The following is an 18,129-nucleotide window of genomic DNA, read 5'->3' as shown; positions in this document are numbered from 1 at the left end:
AGGACCTGGGTGTCCTGGTGGATGACAGGTTGGCCATGAGCCAGCCATGTGCCCTTGAGGCCAAAAAGGCCAATGGGATCCTGAAGTGTATTAAAAAGAGCAGATCAAGGGAGGTGATCCTCCCCTTCTACTCTGCCCTGGTGAGGACTCACCTGGAGTACTGTGTCCAGTTCTGGGCGCCCCTGTACAGAAAAGACAGGGATCTCCTGGAAAAAGTCCAGCAGAGGGCTACAAAGATGATAAAGGGCGTGAAACACCTCCCTTATGCAGAAAGGCTGAGAGACCTGGGTCTGTTCAGCCTTGAGAAAAAAAGACTCAGAGGGGATCTGATCCACATCTATAAATATCTAAGGAGTGGGAGGCAAAGGGACAAGGCTGAACTCTTCTCTGCAGTGTCCCATGACAGCACAAGGGAAAATGGCCACAAACTGAAGCTTAGGAAGTTCCACACAAATGTGCATGGGAACTTCTTCCCAGAGCAGTGACGGAGCAGTGGCACAGCTGCACAGAGAGGTGGTGGAGTCTCCTTCTCTGGAGACGTTCCAGACCCGCCTGGACGCCTACCTGTGCAACTTGGGCTAGGGAGCTGCTTTGGCAGGGGGCTGGACTGCATGATCTCTGGAGGTCCCTTCCAGCCCCTACAATTCTCTGATTCTGTGATTTAATTACTCCAACTCCATTATGTTTTTTCAACTACTATTTGCACCAACACAATAAAATGTCTACTTGCAAATCATTCTGTGATTCCTCACTAGCAGTGGAGGATTCTCTAAAAGAAATGCAAAAAACAGTTCTGTTGACCTGCCAACCCTCCTAACATTTTTCTTTCTTCTCTCCAAATAACAGCCTAGTCTAATCCTGTCCAGCTCTGTCCTTGTTTTGCAGGAAGGCAGTTCTGATACCTCTTTATTTTAGGTAATGTCTGCTTTTCTATGTAAATGTATCTTGTTATTTTGTTTTGTTTTTTTTTTCTTTTTGTTTGTTTGTTTGTTTTTACTTACCTGGCTGGGAGGGAGGGAATCTAGGAAGAATGGTAAAGGAAGATGATCTCCCTCTTTTCTGAGCAAGCTTTGTATCTGAAAGAATAAAAACCTGAAATTATTGTTTGGAGCAAAACAAGATTAGTTTTAAAATTAGACAATTTGATGTAATGTCTTAATTGATAGCAGGATAAATTATTTTCTACTATTTACCACTTTCTGAAGTATACTGCTAGGTTATGACTATACTGCTGAACTGAAGATATCTCTGAGGCCAAGTAGCACAGCCTGGCACAGATAAACTGCTTACATCTAGTCTACTCTGCAGTTGGAGATCATGAGCTGGTGAGGTTCAAAACAGAAGCAGGGAGTAAGATACCAGATAATACTGTGGACAACCAAGAGAATAACTATGCTTGCTTTTGCATCCTATTTTATATTTTGATGCAGATGTACTGTAAAATTTCTGTCCTACCTATGTATCTCTTTTGTACATAATCTCAGTGTAATGCTTAGTGCAAATCCAACCTAGATTATCCTAAATTCTTTTAGCTATGTTTAGGTTTGTCACAGAACCAGAAGAAAATATCATTCACACATAGTAATACATAAATACTGAAGCAACTTCTTGGTCTTGTTCCTATGAGAAATAAATAAAAAAGAGACCAGTCCTACTGCTTAACTTCCATGCAAATTTATATAAGTGTTTAAGTTTTCATTGCTACCATGCAGACACAGTTTTTAGTCAGGAAAACTCTTTCTCATCTTTAGTAAATATGAATACAAAACTATAGTTGTTATAACATGACAGGATCTAAATGGCATACCTGTGTGAGGCTCAGAGCTAGACTTCTGGAAAGCAAAAGATGATGATCTTGCATGTTTTTTGGAAGAACAGATTAAATCTAGAGAAAAGCAAATACAATTTCCTGCAGGGACTGCTTGGCAGGTGATTTCAGCACAGTGTTGTGATATGGAATCAAAACCTTAACACAAGAAATTCTAGAAATGATTTTCAGAACAGTTGTAAGACAATATACGAAAGCAAAAGAAGGTCTTAGATTTTCTGTCACAATATGGCAGAAAGCTCTAGGGAGTCTCCTACTAATTTCAGGGGACCTAAAATTAAGCCCTTGGAATCAGATCGTGGCCCACAGTCTTGGAATTAAGAATGTGAAGTTGCTTTACAGTATATATTCAACAAATAGTAAAGGGCTGTTAAGAGCAAATATAACTGATGAATATACTTGGCCCCTTTTCAGAGCTTCTTAGAGTTTGCCTTTCTGGTGAATGTGAGAGGTAAGAAGCCAAGAAGAATTCTTGAGGTAAGACAAAGGACATATATACTAGCAGGTAGTAAGTTGCTCAGTATCCCTTGTCATCTTAGACTAATAACAGGCATTTGTCCCAGTTCATACAAAATAAAGTTCCATACACACCTTCCAGTTCCAAACTCTTTCAAGTCAGACCCTATGAATAACTCAGTGTATTATTATACTGTTTCAGTGAGGTGGTTATTACCATTTTCAGCTTTGCAAACTGGATCTTCAGCAGGCCGCTGGAAAAAAAAAATATGAGTGGAAGGGTCAAGGAGAATAAAACAGACATTTTTTAGAGCAGGACACAAAGTATATCAGTCCAACACATGCATATTAAAAGCAGTCTCACTTCTACTTTTCTCTTTTTCTTGTTCCATTTTCTTCTCAGTTACTGCAAGCCTTAACCTTGGGTAAAATCTTTTATTATTTCTAGGATCATTGTCTATAGAATCTTCATTTCTAGTATTCTTATATCAGTGATGCAAAACAAAGATTTCAGTTTTTACCTTCAAAGGGCGATCCTTCTTTCCAAACACAAATGTTGGCTGGGCAAGCACTGATCTCTCTGGAAAAAAGATATTTTTTAATAATTCATAGTAGAGATTCATCTTATCAACCACAGTTCTTAAAGTGCTATGTGCTAATACGCAAGACTTTATCTCTTTGTTACAGATGAAGAAATTAAAAAACTGCAATTATGTACAGCAATGCCCATACTGAAAAATAGGAAAACTAGTCCCACAAATCTCAGGATGAGTTTTACCTAACTGAAGGCCACAGGATTTGGCTTTGGTATTTTTATACTTCCTTTAGTTAAGAAGAAGAAAGAATTGACTTTAGCCTTTACAAACAACGTCTGATCTTGTAGTGTAAGCAAACTTAAAACTCATGGTGGATTTTCATCTGGGATACCAGGTAAGTTTTAGGGTATTACATAATAGTAATGACATATGGGTTTTTAGATTTCAACAAGTACTAACTTTGGATATTACATATTCTCTTTCCCTCATGTCCTCTGCAAAGCTTGTGCTTATGCCCCAGTGTAGTTAGAAAGTATACTGCCTTTATTTTTGATAGATGTAAATTTGGACCATCTCTCCCATTACTGTAATACTGGAACTGTGTACAAAGAGCCTGACAGCTTCTGCGCCTGTTCAGAGTAACATTCACTTGCTCCTACTTGTGCTGCATGAGTCTTTTCTTGTCCCCTTAGCAAGCATCTTTCCTCTCTTCCAAATTACTTTCTGAAATTTGTTTCTTATGATGTAAGAGTATATATTTTGAAATTGAAGAACAGAAATGGTCCTCAGGAGAGACATCCTGTTTCTCTGACGCATCAGCTATACCTGTGCCATTCCTGACAGGTGGATGCCTAGTATCTAACATGTTCCTGAAACTTTGTCTTAAAGGAGACTCTACAGCCTTCCCAGTCAATGTTCAGTTATACACTGGACATGGAAAATGATTCACATCAGAACTGTCATCAGAAATTTTCTCTGACATCAAGTCTGACATTATTCTTCCTGCATTTAAGCATATTCTCAGTGGACTGGGAAACAATGTGTTCCTTTCTTTGAAGCTCTCATAGGTGTTTAAAGACTTAAAAGTCTCACTTCATTTTTATTCTCTCCTAAACTAACAATTATTTCACTCTACCTTTAAAGGCACATACTCAAAATATCATTTTAGTTATTTTTCTCTGGACTCCAATGCCAGATGCAGATTTGATCAACAGATACAGTACAAGAAACACAGCTGAAGTTTCAAAAGTCCTGAGTAGAGTGGAAAAATCATTAACCATCATAAACGTGCCAATAGTACCACTGTTTTCCCATCTGTTATGTCAGCTCTCTCCCAGTATCTCAACAACATCACACTGCTGATTCATAATATATGCATAAGGCACTAAAACCTGTGTAAATTTCTGCACAGTGCTGCTTGTTCTATCTTATTATTCAGAGAAAAACAAACAAACAAAAACAAAACTCTTTGATGTGATCAGCTCCTGAGGAATTGATGCTGGCAGTTACTTAACGTGGTTATCTTCAACGTGCATACAAAAGTAAAAGGTTAAATACAGACTCTGAATGTATTTATTGCTAGGCACAGTCTCACCTCTGGCAAGATCATGGAGCAGATCCTGCTGAAGGCGCTACTAAGGCCCATGGAAATTAAAGATGAGGTAATGGGTGGTAACCAACACTGAGTGCAAATTATGCCTAACAAACTTGGTGGCCTTTTATGATAGAGTTACAGCATCAAAGAAAAAAGGAAGTAAACTGACATCATCTACATGGACTTATGCAAAGCACTGAAAAGACTGAATTAAGCAAATCGGTATGCTTTGCAATGAATATCTGATTTGTCCTTAATAGGGAAAGCAGAAAAAAAAATCACATTGTTCAACTCCTGGAAAGATAATTCTCTACCACTATAAGTTAAAGAAAATTTCCATAATTCACTTGGTACGACATGATATCATAGAACTGCTGAGGTTGATAAAGACCTTCAAGATCATCAAGTCCTACCTCAAAATACTTAGGTCAGAAAGGAATGGTCTTGCTTCTAGTTTCTTATTTAACTTTGTGTTTGAAATTGGGTTTGATGGAGCAATTCCACTTCTATTCACTAGAGGGGAGTGGCTCACATAAACAGTAGTATTTCATTGAAAAAAAAAAAATCACCAAGAAAAGAACTTCTACCCCTTCTGAATGAAGGAAAAACACAAAAATTCAAGCATGACTACAGAACCCTCACAGTCCAGTGGAAATCAGTAATATTTTTAAACATACATTCGCTACTCCAAAGAGTGAAACTAGTAAAGAGTGAACTGCCATGAAAAAATAAGTGACTTTCCATCTCAGTTACTGGAACTGAAAGGCTATTTGCAGAAATTGGGAATTTAAACAACATCAAAATTCCTGTAACAGTTTAAAACTAAGAAGTTACTGAAGAAAAATTTGCAAGTGCTTGATTACCAACAGAAAACTGTGTAGCCAGAATATAATGGTACCTCCTAAAGAAAACTATCCATACTTTGACATTGTAGTAAATATAGAATATATTTACCATCAACTGTTTTTGAGATCAACTTTCTTGGTCACAGTTTATTTAATAAGAAATTGCTAATTCTGGTATAGTTACCATATTTAGGGTTCAGAAATGCACCTACCTGAGGGTATCTTTTTCTAACTCCAGAAAAGTATTCCACATAGTTCATCCATTTGATCCTCAATCAGGCCATTTGTAACAGAGTTTTAAATACATATTTGTATTAGCTATATATATATCCTTTGCATCAATACCATTGCATTTTAACCTTCTCATTTAGCTAAACACAAAATACCCACAGCTGATTCACAGTGAGAAATCAACGCAGCATTACATGTGGACCTAACACACAACAACATGAAGGAGTCAGCAGTCATTACAACAGCATCAAGGAGTTACAGGAGTTGTGTCACCATGCTAATTTTAACAATGGCAGGCAACTTCATGTTTTTTCTCCCGGTTTTCTGCCTTAAGGCTGCTGCTGCCAGGGCTAGGAGTGGTGTGCTTGGAGAAGCCCTTTTCACAGTCTCCTTTCCTGGCTGTGGCTGGGGGCACTCAGCCAGGCAGGGCCTGGCCCTGACTTGGGATGAAGCTGCAGCAGCCAAGGCTATGTGCAGGCAGACACAGGGAGGGAAAATGAGGGGGGCTGAAGCCACCCCTCTTCTCATCACGTACAGGACAGTCAGACACAGGCTAGCTAATGCCTGGCTAGGACTGGGCCGCTCCAGTCCTCAGTGGCTCTGGATAAAAGGGTCTGTTGGAAAAGTTACCAGAAAAAAACTGCCAAATGGGCTACCTGTGGCTGCTCGGACTGGAATAAGCCACCAGTCTTAGCCAAAAGTCCAGACACAGGACCTGACAGCCTGCTTATGAATAATCACCACACACTGGACTCTTTTCCTTGCTACAGTGCCCCTACAGTAGCTGAGTTAGAAAGGTCTCAGCCTAATGTTTTCTGCATTTGCAGTTCAAAATATACCCATGTCTGGAATACACATTAGGAATGCCTGGTTCCCTTAAACAGATTTTATCTGCATGGCCTCCTAGCTCCAGTAGAAGCACTAGAACATGTGCTCTGACCTGAGCCCCTGCACACAAGGCATGCAGCTCATGACTGGTGTCTGCTCTGCCCCTGCCCCATGTCTCTGCTCAATGCTGTGCCTTAGCGCAGTACCTGCAGGTGATTTATAAATCACACTAGTCCATAAACTCTGATGTCGACTGCATTTCTAAAGTTGGATCTGCAAGAAAAGGTAAGGTTGCATTCTGGGAAAGATGCGTACTGGCTTCTGTCTACGTCTAGGAAGCACTAATCAGTATGACATGCCAGAAATAGCATTAAAAATGCATTCAGCAATTTTGTGTGCATACCATGAGCCAGCACTGTTCATGTGTAGGAGCCATTCAGCCTTAACTGTGACGTTCCACTCTTCACTTTTATTGCTTTTGCTTTTGTCCTCATAAAGCTGTTAAACTTCACACACAAAAAGCAGGACACTGACAGCTTTGGCAATTTTAATGTCATTATTGCTGCTGTTTTACCTCACACAGAGAACAGAAAGATAATCTGTGACCTTTAAGACTTAAAGACAGCATGGAGAGAATCTGAACACAACTCTTTCCAATTTTCAAGCAAAGGTAAACCTGAAGTCCTAAGTCAAAAGTAGCTGTCTGTGTGGCTCTATTCCCCCCAGAGCAGAGTGAAAAAGAGAACAAACAAATATCTTCAAGAGGATAAAAGGACATTTGGGTTCTCAATAGAAAGTTCTTATTTCTGGCTTTTAAAGATTTAATTTGCCCTTTTTCAGATCCAAAAGGATCTTCAACATTACCAAACTCACACTCCCAAAATTGAAAATATTGTAATTTATGTTCATACCAAATATTTTCACATTTCTGTACCTAAGGTTAGAAACATACTACTATTACTACAAATAAATAAATCAATAAAGGCTTTCTGTCAGGATGGCTAAGTCTGGCAGTAATTACAGTCCTTACAGGTGAATTACATTTTTATTTTTAATGTTAGCAATGTATACTTTTAAATAAAGGAAGTACATAAATTGATTTTCTCATTTAACTTGTGTTCTGTTCAGATACATTTCATTTGCTCCTCTTCTGCTGATTAGAGAACTGGACTGCTATTTAAGGAATTGGGCTTTCTTTGATGTTGCTGGTAGGTATGGAACAAATCTTCCAATTCCATCACAGTTTCTAGCCTATTTCAGGGCCTCAACGGTTAGTTTTGAGAAAGATATGACAAATATTTCAGTAAATTAACCTAATATATTTCAAAGTACAATATTTCTTGCATTATATTCTGCTTTTCTGCTTTCCATTAGATTTTGAAATAAGGCTTAAATGAAAGACATATGATGAACTGTACTTTATATAAAAGATTTTCCCACAAAGCAAGCAATTGGTTTTGATTTGTTTTGTTTTGTTTTGAATGCTTTGTCAATGGAGTGCCATTTGACTAGATAGGTCTTAGGATTCTCATGTCTGTACTGTGTCTTTCAAGGGTTTCATAAAAAGAATTTCTTTAAATGCCTAATGTCAATCCACTAGACTATTCTCAGAACTTTATATATTTTTTTCATAGCTCTTTACAAATAACCAATCATGTTCTTTCTTGTACGTTGTATACAACTTAGATGTCTTGCTTGTTTCACTACAACTTCACTAAGCAGAAACATGTAATTGGGGAAGGAGTTGAGAGGAAAAGTAAGTTTAATGTGTTCTGAGGTTTTTTTTTATTGCAAAATGTAATTTTTCATTACTAAAATACTGAGAGAAAAAAAGCACCAAGGCCTCTGTCATTTGCAAACATAAGTTTGTTCGCAGCAATTACTTGAAATAAATACAAAACCAAAATATTTTGCCAGGTATTTTGTAGTTAACATTAAGAAAAAAATGAAATCTAACCATGATCTAGCTTTTAACTAGAAGACATAGACCCAGAAATCATCATAGTTCCATTCAAGAAGAAGGAAATATTTTACCATACCCACTGATGATCTGTCTATAGCATACTACCTCATGAAGCATCAAAGTTATACTGTATACTGATATGATAAAAAGCTCTAAAAATGAAGAAAACTACCTATACTTGAGATAATAAAACTGCAATGTCAGGCAGAAGATAATGAACATGGGGAAAATATGCAGTAGAATAAATTAAGAAAACAGTCTTTGCTACCCAAGCTAAAATTCATGTTTAAGTGTATTTACTATTATTAATCTATTTTTGATAGATGTGTGTCTGTACTTCCAGTGATGGACAGTTTTCACCTAAGAGGAGATAAATAAATAGTAAAACCTTCTGACTAAGAACAGGATTTGCCAAAGCTGCTGCAGAACTGTGGTTTCTGTTTTATAAATACTGAACTTTGCAACATAAAATGGAATTACTTCAAAGCCAAGAAGTGATACTGCAACAAGGCTGGCAGCCAAATCCTCAAGTCCCTCAGTGATCTCACTATATAACAAGGCTATGCTGAAACTCAAATAAGGAAGATGACACGAGGCAAAATAAAGATGTCCTAGAACAGTCCTATAGGCACAATCTTAAAAAAAGATAAAATAAAAAATCACCTACTTTAACGTGTACAGAAAATGCTTATAAGACTTTCCTTGGCTGATTCTGAATGACATGTCTGTGTAAGTGCTGAGTGCTCCCATGAAATGCACACGCATTGCTGCTCTGCACCTCTGAAAAAATAGGGTCATTTCTTCAAAGATGTAAGTATGGACCTGGAAACTTACTTTTAGATTCCCCCTTCACAGTTGCAACTTCTGTTTATGAAGTATGTTCTCTACTTTACAGAACAACTCCCTTCAACATTAAGATAATTTCTCTCCACAGTTAGTAGAGCCAGATTTCATGCTAAGACCACAGGATTTAAAAAATAAACTGCTTCTTCCTTTTTTTCTAAGACATTTTGAGACAACATTGATTATTTACATCTAAATCTGTTGTATATATACGCTGATTGTTGTGTTCTTTTTGTTTGTTTAAATCAAGAACTGTTAAAAATAATCAGTTTATAAAGAAATAAATAATAATCAAAATAAAATAATGATAAATGATAATAAAATTCTGAAAATAAGGTTATAAATCCAGTAAGTCTAATGTAGTCAAATCTCCAATACTGTTCAGAAAGTGTTTCAAATGCTGAGGTACAAGATACCTTGTCCCACTGACACATAATATATATTTAACCCTTACAGGCAACAAGTTTTTGGGATTAAGATCTTTGTAACACCTCCAACTTGTAGGCTAACTGAAATTTTCCTTTCAGAATATTCTTCTACTGAAGAAAGTCAACAAATCAGCAAATTTGCAGTAAGTTCTCACAAATTCTTGTATCACAAAAATTTCAATAGAAAATACTCCAAATGAACCATAAACCAGAATCCATACAGAAGTTCTTCCTCAGAAGAAACAGTTCCAATGTTAGTGAAATAAAGTACTTCAAACATGTGGAGAATAAATTTTTGATAAATATTTTTGTTTTTGAAAATATGTGCTTCATAATTTTCTGTGAGTGCTACAAACGTGACTGCCTTTCTGTGGCAAATGAGGATATCACTGAACGCAGCCCTGCATGCTGCTCAAACACCCTGTTTTAAAAATAAAGTGTACATATGTTGCTTATCTTGGGTTCAGACAGAGTATTGCACATACAGCTTGGGAACAGATAAATAACCTCACACATTCCTGTTTGGATCAACAGGGAGTACACTGTCAAAGAAGCATTTTCTGTTCTTGTACTCAGAAAGAGGAAGGGAAAAGTTCACCCAGATGACAATTGCACAATAAAACTTCTGGGAGAGAAGGTCAAGGACAATTTTACTGTACTGCTAAGACTGTTGCACATTCACTGTCATACTAATAGTTTATAATACACATAAATAACTTCAGTGTCAGTAAGAGCAATTATAGCAGTAAGAATTCTTCATCTAAGCAAAGTTGTGCAGAATTAGGCCCCCGCTTTTTAAGGCCTTTTCAGTTTTCTAAATGTTGAAGAATCTAAGTACAATTTTCTTGATTAGTGTGGAAAGGATTCTTTTTTCCCAAACAATTCCACTTATGACTCCTAGCTTCAGTATGGGTTTACAGCACACACTCGAGATTTGAAAAATAAAATACTTCCCTTGTGCCAAAGGAACTCAGCTGATAGCCTGGAAAAGCTTTTGTAAGTACAGCATATGTTGCACCTATTCATTTCTGTACAGCACAGCCCTCAATTCTATACAGGCAAAACATAAACAGGCATTTAAGCGACTGAAACCACAAAAATTACAAATACTCTCTCCCAACAATATTTAACATATTTTATATGAAAAATGACAACCCATCTGGCTTTATTTCAAACATCTGAGTGAAGAAAATATTTTTGGGAGCCTCATCGCTACAACATAATTCTTGCAGTGCTGCAGTACCAGAACTGTGCCAAGGTACATAACCAAAAACTGTTTGTTAAACATTTCCAACAGCCCAGTGCTCAGCATTTTTAATAAATTATAAAAGCCTCCAAAATACTAACTGAAAGAGTAATAAAATCTTCTGTCAAATAAAGCTTTACCATTTTCAAGGCACTATACTAATATTAAGTTTCACAAATCCCTATTAAGTAGCATAGAAACTTGTGCAGAAATTGAACTGCACAGTTGTATGGCTGTGACACGTTCCTTCATTTTGGGCATACAAATAAATGGCAGAATGTGTGCTCAAATCTAAGCACAAACTAGAAGGGCCAGTAAAATGGTTACTTAGCCCAAGCATGATCAAGTAAATCAGTCAAAGCCCCGTGTTTATAACTTGAAGGTACACACTTCCTCCTGATGACTTTGGTTCATTCATTAATCTGTGCAGTAAAAAACGATTGGTGGCATCACCTGCAAAACATGCTAAATGCTAGAATTTGTTTCTAAAAGCATCATCTTAACAAACGTTATTATTACAGTTTCATCTGAATTGCTTCTGATTCTCAGTCCTCCTCACTACCCAGATGACAGAGGGTTTTGCCAGGCTGGACCACTTAGCTCTCAGGGCACGGTGCATCAGCACAGAGTCTGGGATATGAGTGCTGTTCTGACTGATGGCAGGCCTAGCACTTTGCAAAGACATGAAGAGGCACTACTAGAAACACAGAGAAACCACTCTGGGATGCTCCAGAGGTAAAATCCCAGACATACACCATCTTTTACACAAATTAAATGCAACCTGAAGATTTCTGTCACACTAGGAGCTTGTACTAAAGAAACTACTGCCAGCCAAACACTGCTTTGCATCACCAAAGCCACTGTCGCCAGACATAGACACGTTGTGTTAGTGCCGCCCCATTCCCCAGCAATCCCCTTGCCGCGGGCACGCAGCAGACACGCTGTCATCAGCCAAAGAGACGTACCTGCACAGTGCTCCTCCACGGGATTTAACGTGCCGAGTGCAGTCTGTGCCTGCGGGCCTGCGGCTGGCGGCACAGCCTGGGGGTCCCTGCCTTTGGGGAGACCACGTTTAATCTTCCCAAAGCGCCAGGATCCGGCTGCAGCATCACAGCCGGCACAGCACCGCACATCTGTGCGTGAAACATTCCTTACGCAAGCGGGTATCTCTTGGTTTCTCATCGTGTCGGCCTCAAAAGCACCTTTATAAATATATGTATAATCACACATGTTTACATATCTACAAGCCTCAACTGTGACTTGGAATTAAGCCGCATTAACTCCTCCCTAGGCGATACTCCCCCACAGCCCCAAGCAGCCAGGCAGCTCACAGCCGCCGTCCGGGAAGCACCGGCTGCGGGTGCCGGCGGGCAGTGCGGGCTGCCGGCGCGGCACTGACAGCTCGAGGCGGCTCGTAGCGGGGGTGGGCCTTTGGGAGGGGATATATAAAGCCCGGCGGATTACCATAATCGGGCGGGGAGGTGGCCGGAGCCTGCGGTGCGTGCTTTGTCCAGGCGTGGGACGGAGGAGCTGCGCTGCTGCTTGCACTGCAAGGGCTGCGGTCGCGTATTGCCGCTGTTGCCGCGCTGACACAAACCGAACGCGGAGTCAAAAGAAGGTGTTACAGTTTCCGCCTGTGCGCTCTGCAGCTCCTTTGTAAAGTCTAGATTGCTTCTCATGTCGGTGCTAACAGCCACAGGTTCATCAGCTCAAGCGGTGGCAATCTTAGGCTGCTAGGCAGCCATAACCTCATTTGGTGCTGGTGTTGATCTCATAATGTGCCACCTTACCCCAGCTGATAGAATCATAGAATATCCCAAAATGAATGGGACCCGTAAGGATCACTGGCTCAAATCCTGGCTCCACACTGTGCTACTCATAGAATTGCTCAGATTGGAAAACATCTCTGGGACAGAGCCTTTCCTGAAGCCCCCAACTCTCCCCTGGCACAGCTCAGCGCTGTTCCCTGCAGCCCTGTCACTGTCACAGAGAGCAGAGCTCAGCACTGCTCTCCACTCCCTGTGAAGAGCTGTAGCCTCCATGAGGGTTCCCCTAAGACTGCTTTGTGCTGGGGCTGAACCAACCCTGGGCCATCAGCCGCTCACCATACACCATCCCCTTTGGACCCTTAACCGTCTTTGTAGGCCTCTTTCGGATATTCTCTGATAGTTTTATACCTTTTTGTATTGTGATGCACAAAACTGCAAACAATGCCCAACGTGAGCACAGCACAGAGCAGTGTGGGACAACCACTTCCCTCAGTTGGGTAGTGATACCATGCTGGATGCACTGCAGAACATGGTCAGCCTTCCTGTCTGCCTGTACATGCTGTTGACTCATGCTCAGCTTGCTGTCAACCTGCATCATGTTGTCCTGCAGCACCCTCAATCTTAACTGATAATATCACGCGTTTTTGTGAACTCTAGTTGGTCAGTCTGTGCCTGAACTTTGCTGAATCCTTGGTCTCAGATGCATCTTGTCAGGGTTCCAGAGTCATCATCACACTGCACAAAGTTCTGTAACTGTATTTTGCCAGTTTTAGGTTTAAGTTGAACATCACCTTAATACTGTTCTAGCTTCTGAAACATGCTTCATTGTTTCAGTTTTATCACATATTCATCTTCTGAAATGAACTGTGATGAACTTTTCCATTTTTATTCCACTGAGAACTGTCCCTGCTTTTGTTTGAGCTCTTTAGTATCTAATTCCAGAAAACTATTTTCAGGACAGTCAACACTGCAAAAAAAGGCAATGACACAGAGCAATACTTGATGTCTCTTCAATTATTTTTTATTCTCTACAAAACACGCCCCAACATTTGTTTTTCTGTCATAATGCAGATTGAGTGATGCTATTCTCACATTGCTCGTGATAATCCCCAGTTACATTTTCGAGATCATCAACCATTGATTTTGAATCAGATGTACCTACAAAGGTTTATTCTGCTGCTAGATAGGCATTATTCATAGTATTTACCATTTTATTATTTTACTTGCTATTCACTTAGGATGGAAGACTTCTCAGCATCTCCATCTCCTCTCAGACTGACTGGATTCAATAAATGATTTGCAATGCTTCTGTTGTTTCTTTGGCCTCTCTCCAGTTCATCTGTAATCCAAGACTAATCAGTATGAAATCTGTTTTTCATCTCAACTCATTAAACCTGGAAATTTCTTTTTACTTTTCTCCCCATATATAAGGTAGCTTATGACTACGTTAGCACTTGTTTCAAGAACACGTAGCTTTGAGCTGAGATTGACAAACATCTAAATAAAAAAACCCACCTGCTTGTCCTTGTATTCTACATGCAGATTTCTGCTTAACAATGATTGCTAGAAATGTCATACTTACAGATCAGTGAGATCTTCTGTGTATTCATACACAGCTTTCTACAGATCTTCTATGAATTCAGTTTTTAACAGTGCTTACTTATTTTCACATTGCGCCACATCTGATTGTGTATTCTACTACAGGATCGACAACTTTATGGATTCAGTGAGCAAGCTGAATAGTATGGTGAACAAATTAAAAAATAAATGCACTACTTATTCAAAGATGTTGAGCACTTCTGCTCATGATTGATGCATCTAATTAGCTTGAAACGTTGTTCGTGGTTTTTTTTGTTTGTTTGGTTTTTTTTATGGCATACTACTCACTTGGCAGAGTTGAAAATCTTAATCCTTGCAGTCCAAATTTATAAGGTAATGTTCCAAATTATGATAAAATAATTTACTTTGAGTGCAATGATTTTAAGGGAATCCTTCTTGCTCTTTTTGAGCAAGACCATGAATTCCAATTCTTTGGAATTCTCCTTAACTTGCAGCTGCTCAATAAAATTGAAAATCAGGGCAGTGTATTTAGATATCAGAATTACTATTATAAAACAAACAAACAAACAAACAAACAAAAACAACCCACAGAATTGGTGTAAAAAGATTTTACTCATAAAATGAGGAGATTGATATCTCTTTCAAAAATCCATAAAGGTCCTGGAGGTCAGCAACAACTTACTATTGTCTAAAAATGACTGATCCTGTGGTTCCCTGTTGTGTATCATTTGGGATTCTGTTCTGATCTGTGTGTAAGCAGCCTTGCCCAAGGCAATGTATTACTGTGAAACTCATTTAAAATACTTAAATAAATACTGTATTAAATAAATATATTCTGATGTGAAATGTGGTTAAATAAAATGACGAATTGAGTTCAGAGGTGTATGAAATGAATTGTTTGCATCAAAAATGAGTTTGGTAAAACCCTAAAAAGCCTGAATATTTGGAAAACTTGGACCAACAAGCAGATCATGGCTGAACTTTGAAGACCAGGCTTTCCTAGTAGACAGAGTGTTTTCCTCATATATGATCCACATTGGATCTTTCACTTATAGCTGAATTTTTATATTTGGAAATGAAAAATCTAATTAATTCATTGTTTTCATTGGCTTAATGTGAATGATGCTTTGATACTTCCCCACAGTGGCATGTAGTGGAAGCAGATAAAGGAAGAAGAGCAAAGCATGCACAGTACTGGAACAGGTACTACTCCCCATCACACTGGGACATGGCAGCACAGAGGCTGCAGGGTGCCTATGCTTCTCTCCCACCATGCCCACTGCTATCCCAGTTGCAACATAACTGGCATCGTCCTTGGAAAAAACATGAACTCTGGTTTGGATCAGCGGTGGGAATGCCTCCAAAATCAGTGGAAGTGAATGGTAACAAAGAACACTTGATTTTTAATGGTGAATGCTATAGGCTAAAAACACTGCACGCTACTCTTTTGTGCATGGAACTACTAATATGTACAGACATTACTGAAGGGAAACATATGAAGAATTCCTCAGCCACATAATTATTAACTGTCCTGAGCTCAGGCTTCACAAAACATCAGCTCTGAAAGCAATGGAAAGTTGCCAGCCTCTCTGGCAAACAATCAGTCAATAGATACAGGTATTCAAAATTTCTATGTCTCCATAGAGTAGATCTTACAGAATACTTCTGAGATCAGTGGATGTCCCTGACTGCAAACTGCTGGAGAATGAGAAGGTATTCATAAGCACCGCATCAACTTGTTCTGTTCTGAGCCTTGGCATCCATTGCAGGCTACTGCTGAAGACAGGATGCTGTGATCCACACCTGAATCACCACTGTTGTATCCCTGTGCCAATAATGTACACATTTTCAGTGTTGAATACATTCAAATAATAAAATCTTTAATAAATTACAAGTTACGTGAGTGTTGGACATCACCTGAAACTGTAAGCTAAACAAAACAAATTTTTTTTTTTGAAATCAGAAAGTGCACATATTCTGTGTTATTGACATTTCATCTATGAAACTGTGAATTACCTTATCCCTATATATTTTTTCATCAATCATTATGAAATTAATTTTGTATTAAGTAGAAATAAACATGAATCAGATTTGAATTAGTCATGTCATCTCCTTAACATACTGAATATATTATACTCTTCATACAGTGGGAGAACAAGAGAATGACACATGTTGTAAGCTGTCCTGTGCATTTAACTCTGAGCACCACATCTTCATTTTTCTTGAGCACCTTCTGAGACTGTGGCTCCATGACTTCCCTTGACAGCTTGTTCCAATTTTTAACCACTCTTTTGAAAAAGCAAGTTTTCCTAAAATTCAAACTGAATATCCCTAATGTAAAATGTAGTTGAATACAGTTCAGTTTGCTTCTGTAGCCTTGTTTAGCACTCAAAGGGAGGTGCTGTAGGCCTTTATAAAAGTGATATATCATTTTGTGTTGAGTGGAAAAGGAAGAGTATATTCACTGGTCTACAAGAGTGGGAATGCAATGTATGTAACAATTGAGATAAAGTACTTGGAAAAAAATAAAAGACAATGATCACAGGGCTGGAGTACATCTTATAAGGGAACTGGGCATGTTTAGATTGAAGAAAAGAAGGCTCTGGGGAGACTTTGTTGTGGCTTTCCAGTACTTGAAGAGAGCTTATAAAAAGGAAGAATACCAAATTCTCATGAGATCTGATAGTGAAAGAATAAGGGGGAATGGCTTTAAACTAACAGAAGAGAGATTTAGGTTAATTGTTAGGTGGAAATTCTTTAGTCAGAAAGTGGTGAGTCCCTGGCATTGCTGTCCAGAGAGCTGTGGTGCCCCATTCCTGGAGGTGCTCAAATTGGATGGGGCCCTGGGCAGCCTGAGCTGGTTTGGGGGCAGCCCTGCCAGTTGCAAGGGATTGGAAATGAGTGGGTTTTAATGTCTCTTCCAACCCAAGTCATTTTGTGATTCTATGAAAAAGCATAGCTGTGCTGCAGTGGATCTGTGTCATGAGCTGAGGTTATTAATTCTACAGCCTTCAAATGGCTCAAGTCTTCCTTTTGTTACAAAGTAACTGTGAACATTAGGCCAAAGACATGGCAGTTTTGTGAACACTCACTTATTACAAATAAAATCAAGTGTTTGCAATTAGTGTTCAATCAAAATCCTGAAAATGCCTGTGTGTGTTCTGCATGGCTGGCACTCTCCCCTGCAGTTCTGTTCCTCCCATTAAACAAACCTCCGAGAAAAGTTGTGATTTCCTCTGTGTCAGCATGATATGGTCACTACTTCTATTTTTTATTTTCTATTTTCCAAATATAACCTCTGAATTTATTTTTTCTAGCTCAATACATTCATTTTAGTTTTCAGATATATTCATCACTCAACCAAAAGGCACCTGTCTCATGCTTCTAATCACTCTCTAATTTTTTATATTTGAGCAGGGAAAACCATTTATATCACAGTATCTGTCACCTTGATCCCCACCTTCCTGAACAAATACAGTCTGTAATAGTACTCTGAGGCTATGGCAACATTTCTGTTACCCACCCCAAAACAACAAAAGAGATGAGACTCAGATAACAGCCATTATTTAGTTTTCCAGGAATATATGCTTTTAAACACTTTTCTTAATGCTCTGCTCATTTAATGGTTTTCTGTAACACCAATTTTACATTCTTCTCAATTTGATATAGTACAGTGGCACATATTGATTTTAAGCTGTTTCCATATCTCTTTTCTGAGATGCATTCCAAGTCTGCATCTGAGAGAAATGTGTCTGTGTACTAGAATTTCAGTCCTGACTCTCTGTTCAGCTGCATGATTAAGCAACTGAACAGGGGGGAGCTCAAAGAGGTATCTGAGTATGTGACTCTTCTGCTGTGAGCCCTCACCACGTGTTCCCCTGTTGCCTGCTCTGCAGATGAGTACAGCCAGACCTAGGGTTTCAACACACAACTTTTCAATGGGAAGCAAGCACGAAACTGGTGAGAAAATGTGTGCTTCTGCCGTTTCTACTTACTGCAGAT

The 18,129-nt window shown here is 38.9% G+C and overlaps 1 protein-coding gene across 1 annotated transcript in view; it reads right to left on the bottom strand.

Annotated features, from left to right (window-relative positions):
* RANBP3L (RAN binding protein 3 like) overlaps window positions 1–12,096 on the bottom strand; it is a 36,077-nt gene extending 23,981 nt beyond the window's left edge. The window contains exons 1-5 of the mRNA XM_065739988.1: window positions 11,764–12,096; window positions 2,806–2,864; window positions 2,502–2,538; window positions 1,808–1,885; window positions 1,002–1,076 (exon numbers count right to left, since the gene is read on the bottom strand). Coding sequence (XP_065596060.1) covers window positions 1,002–1,076; window positions 1,808–1,885; window positions 2,502–2,538; window positions 2,806–2,864; window positions 11,764–12,028 — 514 coding nt within the window. The 5' untranslated portion in view covers window positions 12,029–12,096. The remainder of the gene's footprint in view (window positions 1–1,001; window positions 1,077–1,807; window positions 1,886–2,501; window positions 2,539–2,805; window positions 2,865–11,763) is intronic.
* Between the last annotated feature and the right edge of the window lie 6,033 nt (window positions 12,097–18,129).

The sequence above is a fragment of the Cyrtonyx montezumae genome, unplaced genomic scaffold (genome assembly GCF_038088225.1).
Source record: "Cyrtonyx montezumae isolate F1298 unplaced genomic scaffold, pur_monq_1.0 scaffold_25, whole genome shotgun sequence".
NCBI lineage: Eukaryota > Metazoa > Chordata > Aves > Galliformes > Odontophoridae > Cyrtonyx > Cyrtonyx montezumae.
The sequence above is the reverse complement of the archived record's forward strand: the minus strand, read 5'-3'. Positions and strand labels throughout refer to the sequence as shown.